The sequence below is a fragment of the Nematolebias whitei genome, chromosome 7 (assembly GCF_014905685.2).
Source record: "Nematolebias whitei isolate Nwh7 chromosome 7, NemWhi1, whole genome shotgun sequence".
Classification (NCBI taxonomy): Eukaryota; Metazoa; Chordata; class Actinopteri; order Cyprinodontiformes; family Rivulidae; genus Nematolebias; species Nematolebias whitei.
Window position 1 is genome coordinate 48,242,374 of NC_056504.1, and position 15,602 is coordinate 48,257,975.

The 15,602-nt window shown below is 40.9% G+C and overlaps 3 protein-coding genes across 3 annotated transcripts in view; all 3 read left to right on the forward strand.

The window, feature by feature from the left end:
• Positions 1-2,273, forward strand: part of pde12 (phosphodiesterase 12) — a 5,575-nt gene extending 3,302 nt beyond the window's left edge. The window contains exons 5-8 of the mRNA XM_037678990.1: positions 389-467; positions 556-678; positions 776-981; positions 1,863-2,273. Coding sequence (XP_037534918.1) covers positions 389-467; positions 556-678; positions 776-981; positions 1,863-1,982 — 528 coding nt within the window. The 3' untranslated portion in view covers positions 1,983-2,273. The remainder of the gene's footprint in view (positions 1-388; positions 468-555; positions 679-775; positions 982-1,862) is intronic.
• The window catches only part of LOC119412013 (gastrula zinc finger protein XlCGF57.1-like), a 520,281-nt gene that overhangs the window by 459,468 nt on the left and 45,211 nt on the right, over positions 1-15,602 (forward strand). The gene's annotated exons all lie outside the window — the stretch shown is intronic.
• Positions 5,598-12,316, forward strand: gmppb (GDP-mannose pyrophosphorylase B). The gene is made up of 9 exons (XM_037678996.1): positions 5,598-5,756; positions 5,832-5,912; positions 6,263-6,311; positions 6,772-6,914; positions 8,141-8,299; positions 8,382-8,460; positions 10,825-10,952; positions 11,033-11,215; positions 11,796-12,316. The coding sequence occupies exons 1-9, from the start codon at positions 5,628-5,630 to the stop codon at positions 11,925-11,927; spliced, it is 1,083 nt and encodes a 360-aa protein (XP_037534924.1). The 5' UTR covers positions 5,598-5,627; the 3' UTR covers positions 11,928-12,316.

Sequence of the window (15,602 nt, forward strand, 5' to 3'; positions counted from 1 at the left end):
TGACACTAGCTAAAAAAGGCATGACACTAGCTAAAAAAGGCATGACACTAGCTAAACAAGGCGTGACACAAGCTAAACAAGTTTGGTTTGGTAGGCGGGGTGCTCAGTTCTGTTGACGGGGTGGGGCACCCCGCTTGTATAATGGTAGGGGAAACACTGGTCTTTGCACCCGTCTCCTGTCTAAGCCGAACATTTCGGTGAGTAAATAGTTAAAATATTACAAAGTATTCAGAAGTAGTTTGACTATAAATGAGCGTACAGGGGAACAACCGTGTGAATCCTGAATGAACAGAAGAAATGTGCATTTTGTTTAGTAATATTTAGTAATAATTAGTAATATTTATTAGTCATTTGTTGTGTTTGTAGTTACCTGTGAGTTCGTCTGCAGGTCTCTGTGCTCGAGGACGTCATGAAACCAGACAGGAAGGTGTGTGTGGCCAACACTCACCTGTACTGGCACCCGAAAGGTAAAAACACTCGCCTCTCTGAGTTTCCTGCCTCCGACAGCGGAAACAGGAACGTACTGAACCTCTAAAATCTTTATTTGTACTAAAGGGGGAAACGTTCGCCTGTTCCAGATGGGCGTGGCCCTGCGGCACCTGAGTCACGTGATCAACCAAGTCGCACCTGGAGCCCCGCTGGTGTTCTGTGGGGACTTCAACTCCACCCCAGATTCAGGTAACTTCTCTGCTGACAGCACCGTAACCCGAGTCTTCTGGTTTGAATCAGACATTTTGTTATGAACAGAGTTAATGTTACGTCGTGTCGGCTCCAGGTGTGTTCCAGCTGCTCAGTGAGGCCCAGATCCCTCAGCAGCATGAGGACTGGAGCAGCTCGGGTCTGGAGGAGTCCTGCAGCATGGAACTGGTCTCTGCCTTCCCCCCTCTGACAAGCGCCTGCGGGCAGCCGGCCTACACCAACTTCGTGGGAGGATTTCACGGCTGCCTGGACTACATCTTCATGCAGCCAGAGAGCATGCAGGTACGCTCCTGTGAGCCGCACGTTTAGGCTTCAAAACATCCGTCCATCTTTACCCGCTTCTTCCTTTTTGGGTCATGGGGGTCACTGTGCGAGAGGAGGGGGACACCCTGGACAGGTCTCCAGTCCATCACAGGGACACATAGAGACAAACAACCATTCACTCTCTCACTCTCACCTAGAGACATTTTAGAGTTACCTGTCAGTCTAACATGCATGTTTTTGGTCTGTGGGAGGAAACCAGAGTACCCGGAGAAAACCCACGCATGCACGTAGAGAACATGCAAACTCCACCCAGAAAGACCCCCCCGGACCGGGATTTGATCTGGCGACCTGTTCACTGAGAGGCGGCAGCTCTACCAACTGATCCACTGTCCCGCCTTTTGTTTGTTTTAAACAAAAAATATATTAACAGTGAAAAAATGCAGTCAGGTAAAATACCACATGAGCACTAAATAATTTCTTCCAAACTCTTGATGAAATTAAGATTTTGTATTTGTGCAATAAAAGTTAAAATTAGATTTTGCAGTTTTGTGTTATTCACAATATAAGTCCGTAATTTTTAACAGAAAAATCTATACCCGACTGATATTAAAAAAATAAAATGATGTGGTAAAAAGTACTTATCTGAGCGCTACTATCGTTCACTGAAGTCGATAGAAACGGATAATTGTTTCAGTTATTTGAGTAACGGATGATTTTTCTCATTCTGGGGTCTTCTGAAGCAGGATTTATAGTTTATAAAGTTCATGCTGGGTTTTCCAACACTTCAGCAGCTTTGTTGATCAGAAGAAGGCGAGTTCAGATCAGTTTGAACCTTAAATGTTTTGTGTTTTGAATGTGGGTGGTGGTTGAGGCTAACGTGCATCTGTGTGGTGGTGCAGGTGGAGCAGGTGATTCCTCTGCCCAGCCATCAGGAGGTCACCACCTACGAGGCCCTGCCCAGCGTGGCTCACCCCTCCGACCACATCGCCCTGCTCTGCGACCTCGCATGGACTCCGTGACCTCTGACCTCACAGATCTGTGCGTGAGATTAAATTGTCAGGCTGGAACTCGTTCCCGCTCACGTTTTGCTTCAGTAAACGGAACTGTTGTAAAATACGGTCATAACGTTTGTTTTCACTGATATTCAGTGTTGTTGCTCGTTTTAAATGACGAGTTTTAGTTTTTAGGTCCAGATTTGTTGCAACTCCTGTTTTAACATCTTGGCTTCAGTCTCTGAGGGCGTAGGAAAGAAAATTACATTTCAAGCTTAATATATATTTTATTAGAATTATTAATATCCCCACAGGTCCCAGTGAATGTTTCGCTTCTTCTAATAAATGTTCAGTCAAGACAATTTACGTTCTTGTTGACTTTTCTAAAATTAAATTAGAAGATAACAGTCTGAATGACAAACTGCTACAATCTGTTTTTTTTAAGTGGTTGAGATAAAATGTGGCTCATCAGCAAGTTGTAAAAAATATTTCAGCATTTGAAAAAACGAGTGGTGACAGAAATGGACAAATAAAATGCTATCCCTGACTCGGAGTATGTTTTTATTTAAATGTTTGTATTGTAACAAATTTGTGATAAGAAGAATATTTTTGATAATGTTTTTAAAGGCTTGTGAATATAAAATATTTAGCAAATTGTGTTTATTACTTAAATTTATAAACTGTTCTGTGTGTTTATGAAATTTTATTTTATATTGCTTCTTAGTTAACGTGTAAGACAATAAAACAAAACCGGTCACCTAAAGGAAAAGATTGAAATGTAGGTTAATAATTTCTTCACAGATTATTTTTTATTTATTTATTATTTATTATTTTTTTGAGCATGCATCAGGATATTTTTTTATTTTTGTTTTTTTTTCCCCACCAAAGAGATTCTGGTAATTCCTGCAACACCTAAAGGCAACATGGCATCCGTGTTTGATCTTGTAAACAGTAACGCAAAACATGTTAAAGTTAAATCACGTGAACATAGGTTTGAGGAAATAGTTATTTTTAAATAAAAAGTAAGAATAATTTTTAAAAATTAAGATCGTGTCTTTCCTTGTTCGGCATCCTTTCCTCTGATTGGACAGAAGGCTGAAAGAGGCGGAGCTAAAGTGTGGGACATACTAAATTGTCATGTGAGGGGCGAAAAGAAAACGCTAAATAAAGGTTTTGTCGGTCATATAGGTTTATATTGTCTCGTGGTACTTATTCATACAAGGTAGAAATAACAAAACATTTTTTAAGTGTAATTAGGATTCTTTTTGTGAACAATGTCCTGGTTTCAATTCGACTCCAGTCATTTGGAATGGCCGAGGGAAGTTCAAGGCGATCGTTAAGCTAGCCGGGCTCACCGGAAACAGCATGAACAGGCTTAAAAAATAAGTTTAATAACTAATTCTTATTTGTCAATCGCTTAAAAAAGACAGGAATTAAACACGGATTTCCCGAATCTTTCTTTTTGTAAACTGCAAATGAGTCATGCTACAAACAACATTAAAGGGCTAATTTCCAGATCCATTTGTTGTCAGTCTGATGCCCAAGCATTATGTTTACTGCCTTCATCGTCTAAATTAGATAAAAAAAAAACCACTATATAACAATAAATATAAAAATTTAAAAAAATCTAATTTACTCATTAAAATGTGGTATTTTAATACGCTATCATTAATCATACACTTGCAAACAATATTTAATTATTTTCTGATTAATGACATTTGTATTTATTATTATCGATTTATTATTTATTTAGAACACATTGTTTAGACAACCTTTGTTTTGACAATTTATACCGGATGTTATGAATAACACGTTGGTGTTGACGTCATTCGTCTGCACCGGAAGCCAAACAAGGAATTCGTGTTTGAACGATCTTACGTGTCATTTAAGAGTTTCAGTGATTCAGAAACCTCCTACAGGCTAAAAGTGAACAGATCCTTGTAAGTTTTAATTTTATTCATCCACTCACACGGACACAGAACACTGTTTTCGTGATAATAACACTCAGTTTGTGGTATTTTGTTCTAGATAAATTAGCTAAAGTTAGCTTACATGAGTTCAGAAGCACGGACCCAGTTTGCTTTTATTTATTTTAGTTTTAGCTTAGACGCACACACATTTTCCATACATTATTCTTTGCCACATTCTTAAAGTAATTTCAGCTGAAAGAGCTAAAACAGTATGCGGTGTTGTATCGAAATCGGTACCTGGTTTAATCTGCGTCCTCCTGCCAATGAAAATTAAACAAACTGGAATTGCAGATTCAATAAATTATACATTTATAACTGTTGTCTTATCAACATATCAGTGCTATGTTTGCAAATAAGTAAATAAAATTTGCAGCTGAAAAAAATGGAAAAGTTCAACTTCATGTTTAATAAAATTCAATTACAAATGAGTTCCTATTATTTTTTATGCAGTTCTACTTAAATAAATTAAACAACTGCTGCTTGATCATTTTAATCCAGCGCAGGAGACCTTATTTTAATTTAATCAAGTATATAAAGTTTAGTGGACATTTCTCTCTAATCTTTACTATAATCTCATCTTTATACGTCACACTGAAACAACAGAAAAATCTGATGATGTCATGGAATAAACACTGACTGGCAAACTTTTGTTCGATGACAGCGACTCGTGAAGCCAGACACGTTTACTAGAACTGGTTTTAAAGACTGAAGTCGCGCGGTCTGTGACGGTCTTCATCGATCCGTTAGGAAACTTGAGTTTCTTTAGGTTTTTTCTTGTAAGAAGATATTCATTCAGCTAATTAGCCTCTCGTTTGCTGTAGCCTCTAATAATCCGTCACCTTCAAACTTTGAGGAAAACTGTCGTTTGTCATCTTTTTTTTGCTATGACAGGTGATCCTACTGGGATCTCAAGGACAGCAGTGATCATGTTTATTCACTGATGGGAGTTTCGTAACATGGAGAGCTTAAAACTTCTTTCAGTTTTTGAGGAGCATGAGCTAGTTTTACTGAGTCACCACAACGAGGGAGAAAAGCTCAGTAAAAAATAATTTTACCAGTTTAGATCAATCATGGTGGATCAGTTGGTGGAGCTGCTGCCTCTCAGCAAGAAGGTTGCCGGATTGAATCCCGGTCAGGGGCCTTTCTGGGTGGAGTTTGCATGTTCTCTCCGTGCATGCGTGGGTTTTCTCCGGGTGCTCCAGTTTCCTCCCACAGACCAAAAACATGCATGTTAGACTGATTGGTAACTCTAAATTGTTCCTAGGTGTGAGTGAGAGAGTGAATGGTTCATTGTCTCGTTTGTCTCTACGTGTCCCTGTGATGGACTGGAGACCTGTCCAGGGTGTCCCCCACCTCTCACACAGTGATGGCTGGACATGGGCACCAGTGACCCCTGTGACCCGAAAAGGAAGAAGCGGGTAAAGATGATGGATCAGTAATTTTAATCTGTAGAAAAGAAACATGTTGATTGTGTCAAACGTTGTAAAGTTTTGTGTAAATCTAAGACGACAGAAGTTATAACATTAGAATAAACCGCTTGATTTGAAAGTCGGATCTCGTAGAAGCTAGAAGATCAAATCTGATGTCGTCAAGCTTTTGGAAATTGTTTTCGTTAATCGTGATCGTTTCTGCTTCTCAGGCTGCTGCACCTCCTTATTGATGAGCCGTCTCTCATCGGATTACTGTTGCTAACGGCCGAAGGATGAAGGCTCTGATTCTGGTTGGGGGGTACGGGACCCGGCTGCGACCTCTCACCCTGAGCGTCCCCAAGCCGCTCGTGGAGTTCTGCAATAAGCCCATTCTTCTGCACCAAGTGGAGGCTTTGGTGAAGGTACAGAGGAGGACGTGGTTCGCCGACGGTTTGCTTTTGTGCTTTATTGATCGGTCACCGTGCGTGTGTTTGCAGGCCGGAGTGACCCACGTGGTTCTGGCTGTGAGCTACATGTCAGAGCTGCTGGAGAGAGAGATGAGAGTCCAGGAGCAGAGAGTGAGTCCGATGAACCGTCAGACGCTTCATAACAGCACGAAGAGCGCTTTTAGTAGAACTCGTATTGAACAGGAAATGTGTTCAGATAAAGTTCTAGGTTTAAAACTCTCTGGTTATGACCTCAGGTGTGAAGGGAACGCTGTTTAAATTTCTCTCTTTCTTTCACCGGAATAACAATTAGATAATAATTATTCAGTCAGAGGGAGTGTTGTAGTACTCAAGACTCCAGGTAGAACGTAACGGATTGTTTTGTGGCTTCTTATCGTTTTTATCCGCTCTAATGTAAATATTTGAAACCAGGATTACGCTCAGTCCTCTGCTTCATGAAGGTTTCGCTGTTTTCTCCTCAGCTCGGGATTCGGATCTCTCTGTCTCACGAGAAGGAGCCTCTGGGAACCGGTGAGTGTCTCATCGCTTCAGACTAAACTGAAGCCACAAGAATCCGTCTCAGAGTCACAACGACCAGTTCGAGGTCATTTTACTGAACAGAGTGAGAGCGGCACACTTCGGGATAAAACGCAAAGACAAAGAGAACTGTCACAACGTTCGTACTTTTAAAATAAAGATGCCGAATGTTTCACTGTTTTTCACCTGAAGAGAATGAGTTCAATCACAGAATCAGATTTTTGTGGCTCTTACTGCAAGACTTTGATTTTTGTTTTGTGTTCAAGCCCTGGATGAACCAAACATTTAACTTGTAACTAGAAGCCTCAGATCAAACAGTTAAATTAGAAAAGACAGAAAAACAAATCCTAGTTTGTTGCATCCTTCAGTGCTGTGTGCTGCAAACCCAAACTAGTTTTCACTCAAACCTGCTGACAATGACCAGTTTAATGTTTGCATGTTTACTGGTGTGCAGCGGGGCCCCTGGCGCTGGCTCGAGACCTGCTGAACATCGACAACGAGCCGTTCTTCGTCCTCAACTCGGACGTCATCTGTGATTTTCCCTTCAAAGATCTGCTGCAGTTCCACCGCAGCCACGGCAAGGAGGGAACCATCGTGGTAGGTCCCGACGCCGCTCCATAATCCAGGTAGATGAAGGGTCCGGTCCTCTGGACGTGTCGTTTTCAGCTCCAGCTGACCACTTCATGTTTTATCTTTCTGAGCTCTTGTGGAATAATTAGTTTTACTGTGCAGACTCTGATCTTCTAAAATAATACAAAGCTCAATATTCTGTCATGCTCTGTCTTTTACTGGGAAGTTCTGCAGTAACAGCAACAAACACAATTCATAAAATACTTTATGGAGTTTTTGCTTCAATGTCCTATATATTAAAATATATTTCTACCATGTTATATATTATTTTACTCTAATGTATTTGCATTCTTTGTATTTTTTTTTAAATTTAGCATCTTATATCGTAATTTTATGTTAAAAGAGCGGAGGCGGATCTTTTGTTCCGGAGGGGTTCTGTTTCCGGTAGGATGGAATTGTTAGTTACACGTCTGCCTTTCTCACAACGGACAAAACATTTTGTTTTGTTTAAAACATTCTTCGTAACGTTAGGGTTTGTGTCAGAGCTGGTCACATGATGGAGCAAAGGGACTTCCCATAGGTCGTCGGTGACAAAACACTTCCTGGAGGTGTGGCCAGTTCTGAAGAACATGGGTGTGATGATCCGAGCTCGAGGCCGTCGTGATCGCCACCATCTCGTGTGCTCAAATGGCCCAGTGCTGAGTTTTGTACCTTTATTTTATTTATTCATCTTTATTTAACCAGACAAATCTCACAGATCTCCTTTTGAAGGGAGGTCTGGACCTGAAAGCAGACCAACATGCAGGTTTTTGTTCTGTGGGAGGAAACCCAAGTACCCGGAGAAAACCCACGCAAGCACGAGAAGAACATGCAAACTCCACCCAGAAAGACCCCAGGTCCAACCGGGGATTGGACCCAGGACCTTCTTGCCGTGAGGCAACAGCGCTAACCACTGAGCCACCGTGCTGTGAAGAATAAACCTAAAATGTCCGTCGATCACATCTCCAAAGCCGACTTCATGAACACGCTAACAATAAAAAAAAAAACACAATTCTGAGCATGTAAAGCTAAATTACATTTGTTTAATTAAGGAATGATAGTTTTTTCATCATGTTTATAAAATAAAACAAGTAAAAAGATTTATTTTTTTTTAAAGAAGTTGAGGATTCCAGCAAACTTGCAGCAAACGTGTACGTTTGAAAACTGAAGCGAACGAAAAGGAAAAACTAACAGAAGTGTTTGTTTGTGTGAAGGTGACGCGCGTGGAGGAGCCCTCCAAGTACGGCGTGGTGGTTTACGAGTCGGACAGCGGGACGATTCAGCGCTTCGTGGAGAAACCGCAGGTCTTCGTCTCCAACAAGATCAACGCCGGCATGTACATCTTCAATCCCAGCATGCTCGGCAGGATCCAGGTAACGCTCGCACGTTGTTGTTTTCTCTCACCGGCTACACGATCGCTGAATATTCAGAGGTTTGGTTTTGTTGTTTGTGCAGCTCAGACCAACTTCGATAGAGAAGGAAATCTTTCCCGTCATGGCAGAGGAGGGTCATCTGTACGCCATGGAGCTGCAGGGTAACGTCTGTGGTTATTCATTTCACGTTGGGCTGCGGTCACGAAGAGCAGACGTTCTCTGTAGACGACACTTCTGCACAAGCAGCTCTGACGCCTCGAGATGAAACCGACAACTTATATTTTAGTTTGCAGCGACGTTTAGACGCAGAGCTGTGTTCGCTTTGAAAAGTCAGACTCGGTAAAAGTCTCGTCGGTGTTGGAGAACATGTTGGACGCTGACTCGTGTTCTGGTTCTGGTTTCTGCAGCGCACAGCTCCACCAGACGTAAGTCTCTGGGTCTTTCCTCACATCTGAACTCGTGAAGCTCCGGAGAGGATTTACATGTAGAGAAGCACCAACACGGTTAAACCTTTTCTCTTCATCAAGCAGTTTTTAGCTAAAGATGCTTCCTGGTTTGATGGTGGGAGGAAGCAGGACTTGGTGCTGCTCTTCAAATTCATCCCTCTTCAGCTTTTCTAAAACCTCCGTCTCGTCCCGTAGTCCAGTGGTTCCCTCTTATCTCTGCTTCTTCTGACCCGCAGAGTCAAAGGTTTCAAAGATCTGTGACTCTGACTGTTGCTGGTTGAACGGTGCAAATTCTGGTACGAAGCCGTTTAGCAAAGAACCGTAATAATCATAATACTGAATTTTTCGCCCAATAAGTTTCAGTTTTTTGCATAACTTGCATGCCCTGCGACTTATACACCAAAGCGACATATTTATGGATTTCTTTCTCATATTTTAAACCAATTTTTGGCCGAGATTTGACCGTTTTCATTCATTCTGACTGAAAATATAGAACACTATCATTTTTAGCTGCTAGATGGCACTCGAGCAGTATGGCATGCCGTTGTGTCATGTAATAATAGGTACACGTGGCTATTAATGACACAATCAGCTTGCCATAGATGCCACCTTCGTCCAGCTCGCTTGGAACAACCATCAAATCAGCTTCATTTCGCTGCGCCGCCTCGGTGAAATGCAGCTGATTTGACCATTGAAGTTTATTTATTAAGTCAAAGTTCAACTAAGACATAACTTTACTATAATGTCGAGCAAACAAACAATTGTTTTTAAGTGTTAATCTTGTTAAAGTCCTCCCGTGCACGCTCCCGCGGCCACCATTTAGCAGCCAATCGATTTTTGGCACAACACCGGCCACGTTTCCGTGAGTCAGAGGTGACGCGTAATAGATGCGACGTATTTATGGATTCTTCCACTTTATTAGACGTTTTTGGAATTATAGGGCTGAGCGACGTGCGTGGCGGAAAATACGGTAATCAACCAAAATGTTTTTACGTTCACGGCCACAGTTTAAAACTCTTTGTTGCAGTTTGGACTCAATGTTTAGCTGTTGGGTAAAAGTGGGGTCTGAACCAGTGTCGTAGACGGTTTTCTGTGTTTGACACGAATCTGTGGTTTCCCACGACAACCCTGAGGTTTAGATCATTAGTTCCTGTAAATGTGCGTCTTTATTTTCTTTGTTGTTTGTGTTCGTACTGTTGTTGTCTGTGTGTGTGTGATCCTAATTACTTTTGCAGACGTTGTGCTTTTTTTAGCCACTCGTTTAGAGGGGGGTGCTATTTACGTATATTTTCTCCATAATTTACATTCTGTTTCTTCTGCGACTGCTTTTGTCTTCTTGTGGTTTTAGCCTTTTACTACATTTATCTTGTAGCTAAATTTGCTTTTACACTTTTGCTTAAATTTCCTTTAAACATTTATCCGTCCTTTTTTTTTCTTTTAGCTAGCATATAGCTACATTTACCAACTGGCTTACGTTTAGCTGTTTCTAGCTACAACTTTGGTGCTTTTTACTAGCCTCCTGCTCCTTTAAGCTTTCAGCCAACATCCTGCTTTTTTAGCTTTTAGCAAAAGTTCTGCTACAAATAGCCTTTAGCTCATGTTTTGGTTATTTGAGCATTCACTACTTTTAGCTTGTAACTAGCATTTTGCTACATTTAGTTCTAGCTTTTTGCTCCTTTTAGCTAGCATTTTGCTCTATTTTATTTTGCATATACAAAGGTACAAAGTTCTTTATTTGCTATTTGTGCACAGACCAACAATCCAGGCACGTTGAGTTCTTGTACGGAGCTCTCAGTCAGAGTCACAAACACCGAAACAATAAAAATAAGAACAAAGTGGTTTCTATCTCCACTCTACAGAAAGTTCACATGTCACAAACAATTAGATTTTATTTATTTTACATCCAAACTGCAGCATTTTGCTTCCTCGTATAAGTTTGGTTGAAGTGGCTGCATGGAAGAGAGATGAAGACTTTTTTAGTCTGTAATTCACCTGTTGGAGGTCATTTGGAGGAACCTGCTCGTTTCCACGGTAACGGCTTCTTCTGTTGATTCGTTGGGTTCTTACCTGGTTCTGCAGGTTTCTGGATGGACATCGGTCAGCCGAAGGACTTCCTCACGGGGATGTGTTTGTACCTTCAGTCGCTACGGCAACACGCCCCGGAGAGGCTGCACACGGGGCTCGGTTTCCTCGGCAACGTCCTGGTGGTGAGCGCAGCTTCTTGGCGCTGTCGGTAAAATAACTATAAACGGACGTTACAGCGCCGGTCCTGAACTCTCCTCCGCAGGACCCGACGGCGCAGATCGGGCAGAACTGCACCATCGGCCCGAACGTCACCATCGGCGCCGGCGTGGTCGTGGAGGACGGCGTGAGGATAAAACGGTGCACGGTGCTGAAGGGGTCCAGGGTCCAGTCGCACTCCTGGTTGGAGAGCTGCATCGTGGGGTGGAGCTCGTCTGTGGGTCAGTGGGTGAGTCGACGTTTTACCCAACGTGCATTTGTGACCGCTTTGATTTGCAAAACAATTAAAGTTGTTTATTTCTGTAAAACGTTGGCTTTATTTTAGTTGTTTAAAATAAGTTTCCAGAATTTCAAACATTTAATTTTATGATCTTTTTAGGTGTTTTTTTAAGTGAACTGTACTAAAAGAGATTTATCTTTTCACTCAGCTAAGACAAAAGTTGTTTGAGTTTAATTTATGTGCAGTTTTTCATAAAACTCTATCGTCTCACTTCAGTTGAGTGTTTACTGTCTTGGTATGGACAAAAATAAAAATCATTGAAGGAGCTATTTAGATTTTTAAAGTTGGGGTTTTGTCGAGTGCTGTCTGCTGCAGGTAAGATACTGACTGCTAATAAATACAACTCAACGTAAAAAGAGAAGTATCTTCATGAACCGGTTCAGTTTCTGAGCTCTGCTGCAAACAGCCACCAGGGGGCAGTCTTTGTCTTTGTCTTCCAGAGTTCTTGGCCTAAACTAATCCTTTCTGCTTCATTTCATGGTATAAATGTAGAAACTTGTCATGACGGCGCGTTGATCTGCGTCCTCAGGTGCGTATGGAGAACGTGACGGTGCTGGGAGAGGACGTGATCGTGAACGACGAGCTTTACCTGAACGGCGCCAACGTCCTGCCTCATAAATCCATCAGCGAGTCGGTCCCGGAGCCGCGAATCATCATGTAGCGTCGGGCCGCGGCAGGAGAGAATCCCAGAGAGTTCTCTGAACTGAATCATACGGTGCCAGAGAAACGAAGCCGGAAGAACAAGCAGCTTTACGCCTTCTCCTTTATTACAATTAATACGGACCCGTTTTAGCCGCCTACGACTGCGTCGTCCACCGGTGAGAAATCACGGCGCACGTCAAGAGTAGACGACAAGGTTAGTTAAATGTCGAACACGTCGGGCGCTCGTGTCCCAAACGGGATGGATGGAAACGGAAAAAGAAACGAGGAAGGGGTTTGTACGCGGTGGAGGGATTACGATGGGTGGTGGGTTAGAGAGCAAAATGAAGACTAGATTATGGGCTCACACAGCGAAGGATTAAACGTTTAGACATAACGACGCAGAGGTTCTGATCCAGTTCAACAAAGCTGTTCTCTGGAGGCAGGCTTTGTAAAAATGTGAATATTTGAATATTTTCTGTCTGCCCCGATGAACGTAGGTGCAGTTCACCGACGCCTCAACTTGGAATTCGTTGCAGTAATTTGTACAACAAAGTATCAGGGTTGTTTAAATACAAATGATAATGAAACGAGCTGGAGGGCGTCTTTTCAGCACTGCTGTCAAATCACGTGAAGTTTGAAAGTCTGAAACGTGCAAGAAAGAAGTGAAATTTTCCAAGAACAAATGTGGAAACGGACGAGAATGAAAGTGACGTTCTCTGATGTGAAGTCGTTTGTTGGCGAGAAAACGGTCAAAACTTCATTATCGTGAGCTGCGGTCGGTCCGGGTCTCTTCTAGGAATTAACATTTTAGCAAAAACAACTTCAGATTTGTGCTGTAAATGATGTTCGGCTTGTTTTGTAAGACTGCCAGCGGGTTTTATTTTCAGCCGTCGTGTCCGGTGGAGCTCACCCTCGACCGCAGGTTCATCTTGGTAATCCTTTCAAAATAAACTACGAGGGTGGAATTACTCGCAGTTTATTTCTGACGAGGTTCTGTGAAGAAACGGCGCTCAGTCTGCACCTTGAGGGAACAACTCGGGGAGTCACGACCACGTAAAACAACAAAAAACGTTACTAGTGCGTTCTTTTGTAGAATTAATTTATTTTAACTTTATAAATGTTTAAAAATTACTGCCCACCCTTTGTCTGTTCCCACTGTTTTCACAAGTTTAGTTTTTTCATAAATGTGTGAGTTTCTCTGTAAATTTCTTACTGAAGTCCTAAAGAATGGAAGATGACGTCTTTAATATTTCGTAAATTAGAAAACGTTTTCATCCTGGAGGCCATAATTTAACAATCTCTGAACATCTGAGACTTGTTTCTGGTAAATTTAGGACTTTATTCCAGGAAGTTTTGACCTTTTTGCTTCACACATTGATGAGTTTACATCAGAACATCAGTTTTTCTCCTTTCAGCCTAAAAAATCTTCATGTTTTTCACTTTAAACGCATGAATTTAACACCAGAGGTACGTTTAGCCTCATTTAGCTCCGCCCACCAGCTCGTTATTTTTATTTTTTTCCCACGAGGCCTCTAACGGGATTATCTTTTTATTTAGTTACTGTTACTTGACTATTTTTTTATTGTTTAAAAAACAAACCAGTTACTGAATGAGTCAAATAGAAATCATGCAGGATGAAGGATTTACCAACAATCAGCAGTTTATAATTCATTTCTTTCTGTTTTTTTTGTTTTTGTCATTAGAAAAGGAAAAAACAGTTTCACGCCCCTTGAAACTTTGTTGGCTTAAAAGTTAGGAAATGTGTTGAGAAAACGTGCACTTAAAATGTTTAAGAAATCCTTTCAGACGTGTCTTTTGTCAGAACTCAGCTCTTTAACGTTTGAATCTTTATTTAACACATTTAAATCAAAACCTGAGGGTCATTCTGTTCTTCGTGTTGGTTCCAAGTATAATGATCATCAAGCTGCAGGTACTTTTACTCAGCGTGGAGTTGTGTAACTTCTACACGTTTAGAGGCTCACGAAGCTGCTCGCTGTTTGTTTGTCAGCTCATGGGATCAGACGTGACCTCGTCTGCTCTTAGGTCCGTTTGCTGCATTTCATCAGATTTACGAAAAATTAGTGAATTTTCTCTAAAACAAGGACAGGAAGTTCTGCAAACTTTAAAAATCCCTTCATATTAAGCATTGTTTTTAAAAGTTATGATTTGTGTCGTCTTTATTCAGTCAAAAATTGGCTTTTATTTTAATTTAGTTTGTTTTTTTATGTTTATTCTAAACAGTACTTCTTAAAATAAATTGTAAAATGAGTTCATCCTGAAACGGATGCAATAAGTTTGTCAGTCATCTTCACTAGTTTTATCCCTTCAGTTATTTTTGATTAATTTCTGGTTATTTTCTTTTATTAAATAAATCAAAATGACCTGAACCAACCAGATAAAACATCTTTTTTCACAAGCACAGTCTTAAAGTCTTTATTTTCCTGATTGTACTCCAACGTTTAGTCTGGGTCTGTTTTTGTGAAGAGCTTGGAGTCGAGAGTAAAAGTAGCTGTAGCTCGTTGAAGAATAATCTCTGGGGCTCTAATGTTGAGTAATTCTCATCCAAATTGATTTTTTCTTTTCCAACAAGAAAAAGATTTAAAAAACGGACCCAAATATTTGATGTTTGGGTCCAACTTTAGCACTTACCGTGTTAGGATGCTCTTGTTTCCTGCTTCAGTACAACAAGGACTCCCTGAGTCTTCTGTTTGACCTTCAGTTTCCTGTTGGACTAAAACAGAACGGAGACGAGAAGTGGCTGCTGACGGGCCTGAAGGTGTCCTGGAGGCTGCAGAGGCCTCGAGTGGGAGAGCAGAACTTTGGTTCTGATATCTTAAGGGTCGCTCATGATTTTTGTGGTTTAAGCTAATTTCTCTTGAAGCTGAAGCTACTAGGAACTCTGGAAAACTGATCTTAGTGACACAAGTTGAAGTTTAGAGTTTATAAATGTCTGAAAGAAATTATTTTTATCATCAGATTGTCTCTGGGTGTAAAGTTCAACAGTTATTGTGCAGTTGGTGGTTAAAAACTGTCTTGTAATGTTTTTTCCTCTAAACATTATAAAACAATTCACTGAAACAAATAACGTAGTGTCTGTTTGTTACTTTTAACATGTTTAGTTTTCTGGTTGTGGTGAGTCTTCTATTTTTATTTTTTTTTTCAGGTTTGCATTAAAGATCAAATTAATACTTAACCCTGAAAACCTGAGTCTTTGGAGGTGTGGAGTGTGTTGATAAATGTGCTTTGTGAGAACAAGTATGGCAGTAAATGAATCCAAATTTGCTAATATTTAAAATTTAGTTCTGTAAGATTTAATTCTAAAATTTAAATTAAAAAAAAGATGCCAATGGCAATCTCAACCCAGACTTGGCAATATTTGAAAAATACATATATATGCCAGTATTCTAAATATAAAGATAATATAAAAATATAGCACCAAAAACACACCCCTGAGGGACTCCACTATTAACGTTTGCCAAATATACATGCTTTCTGTTCCATTTTTTTAGAGGACTTTCAAGACCACTTAATTTACTAACAATCCCATATATATATATATATATATATATATATATTGGGGAGTGGTGGCGCAGAGGTTAGAGAGGTGGGCTTGTGATCCGAAGATCGCCGGTTCACGCCCCGGCCCCGACAACATCAAAATTGTGGGTGGGGTAGGTGAAACACCCACACTTGC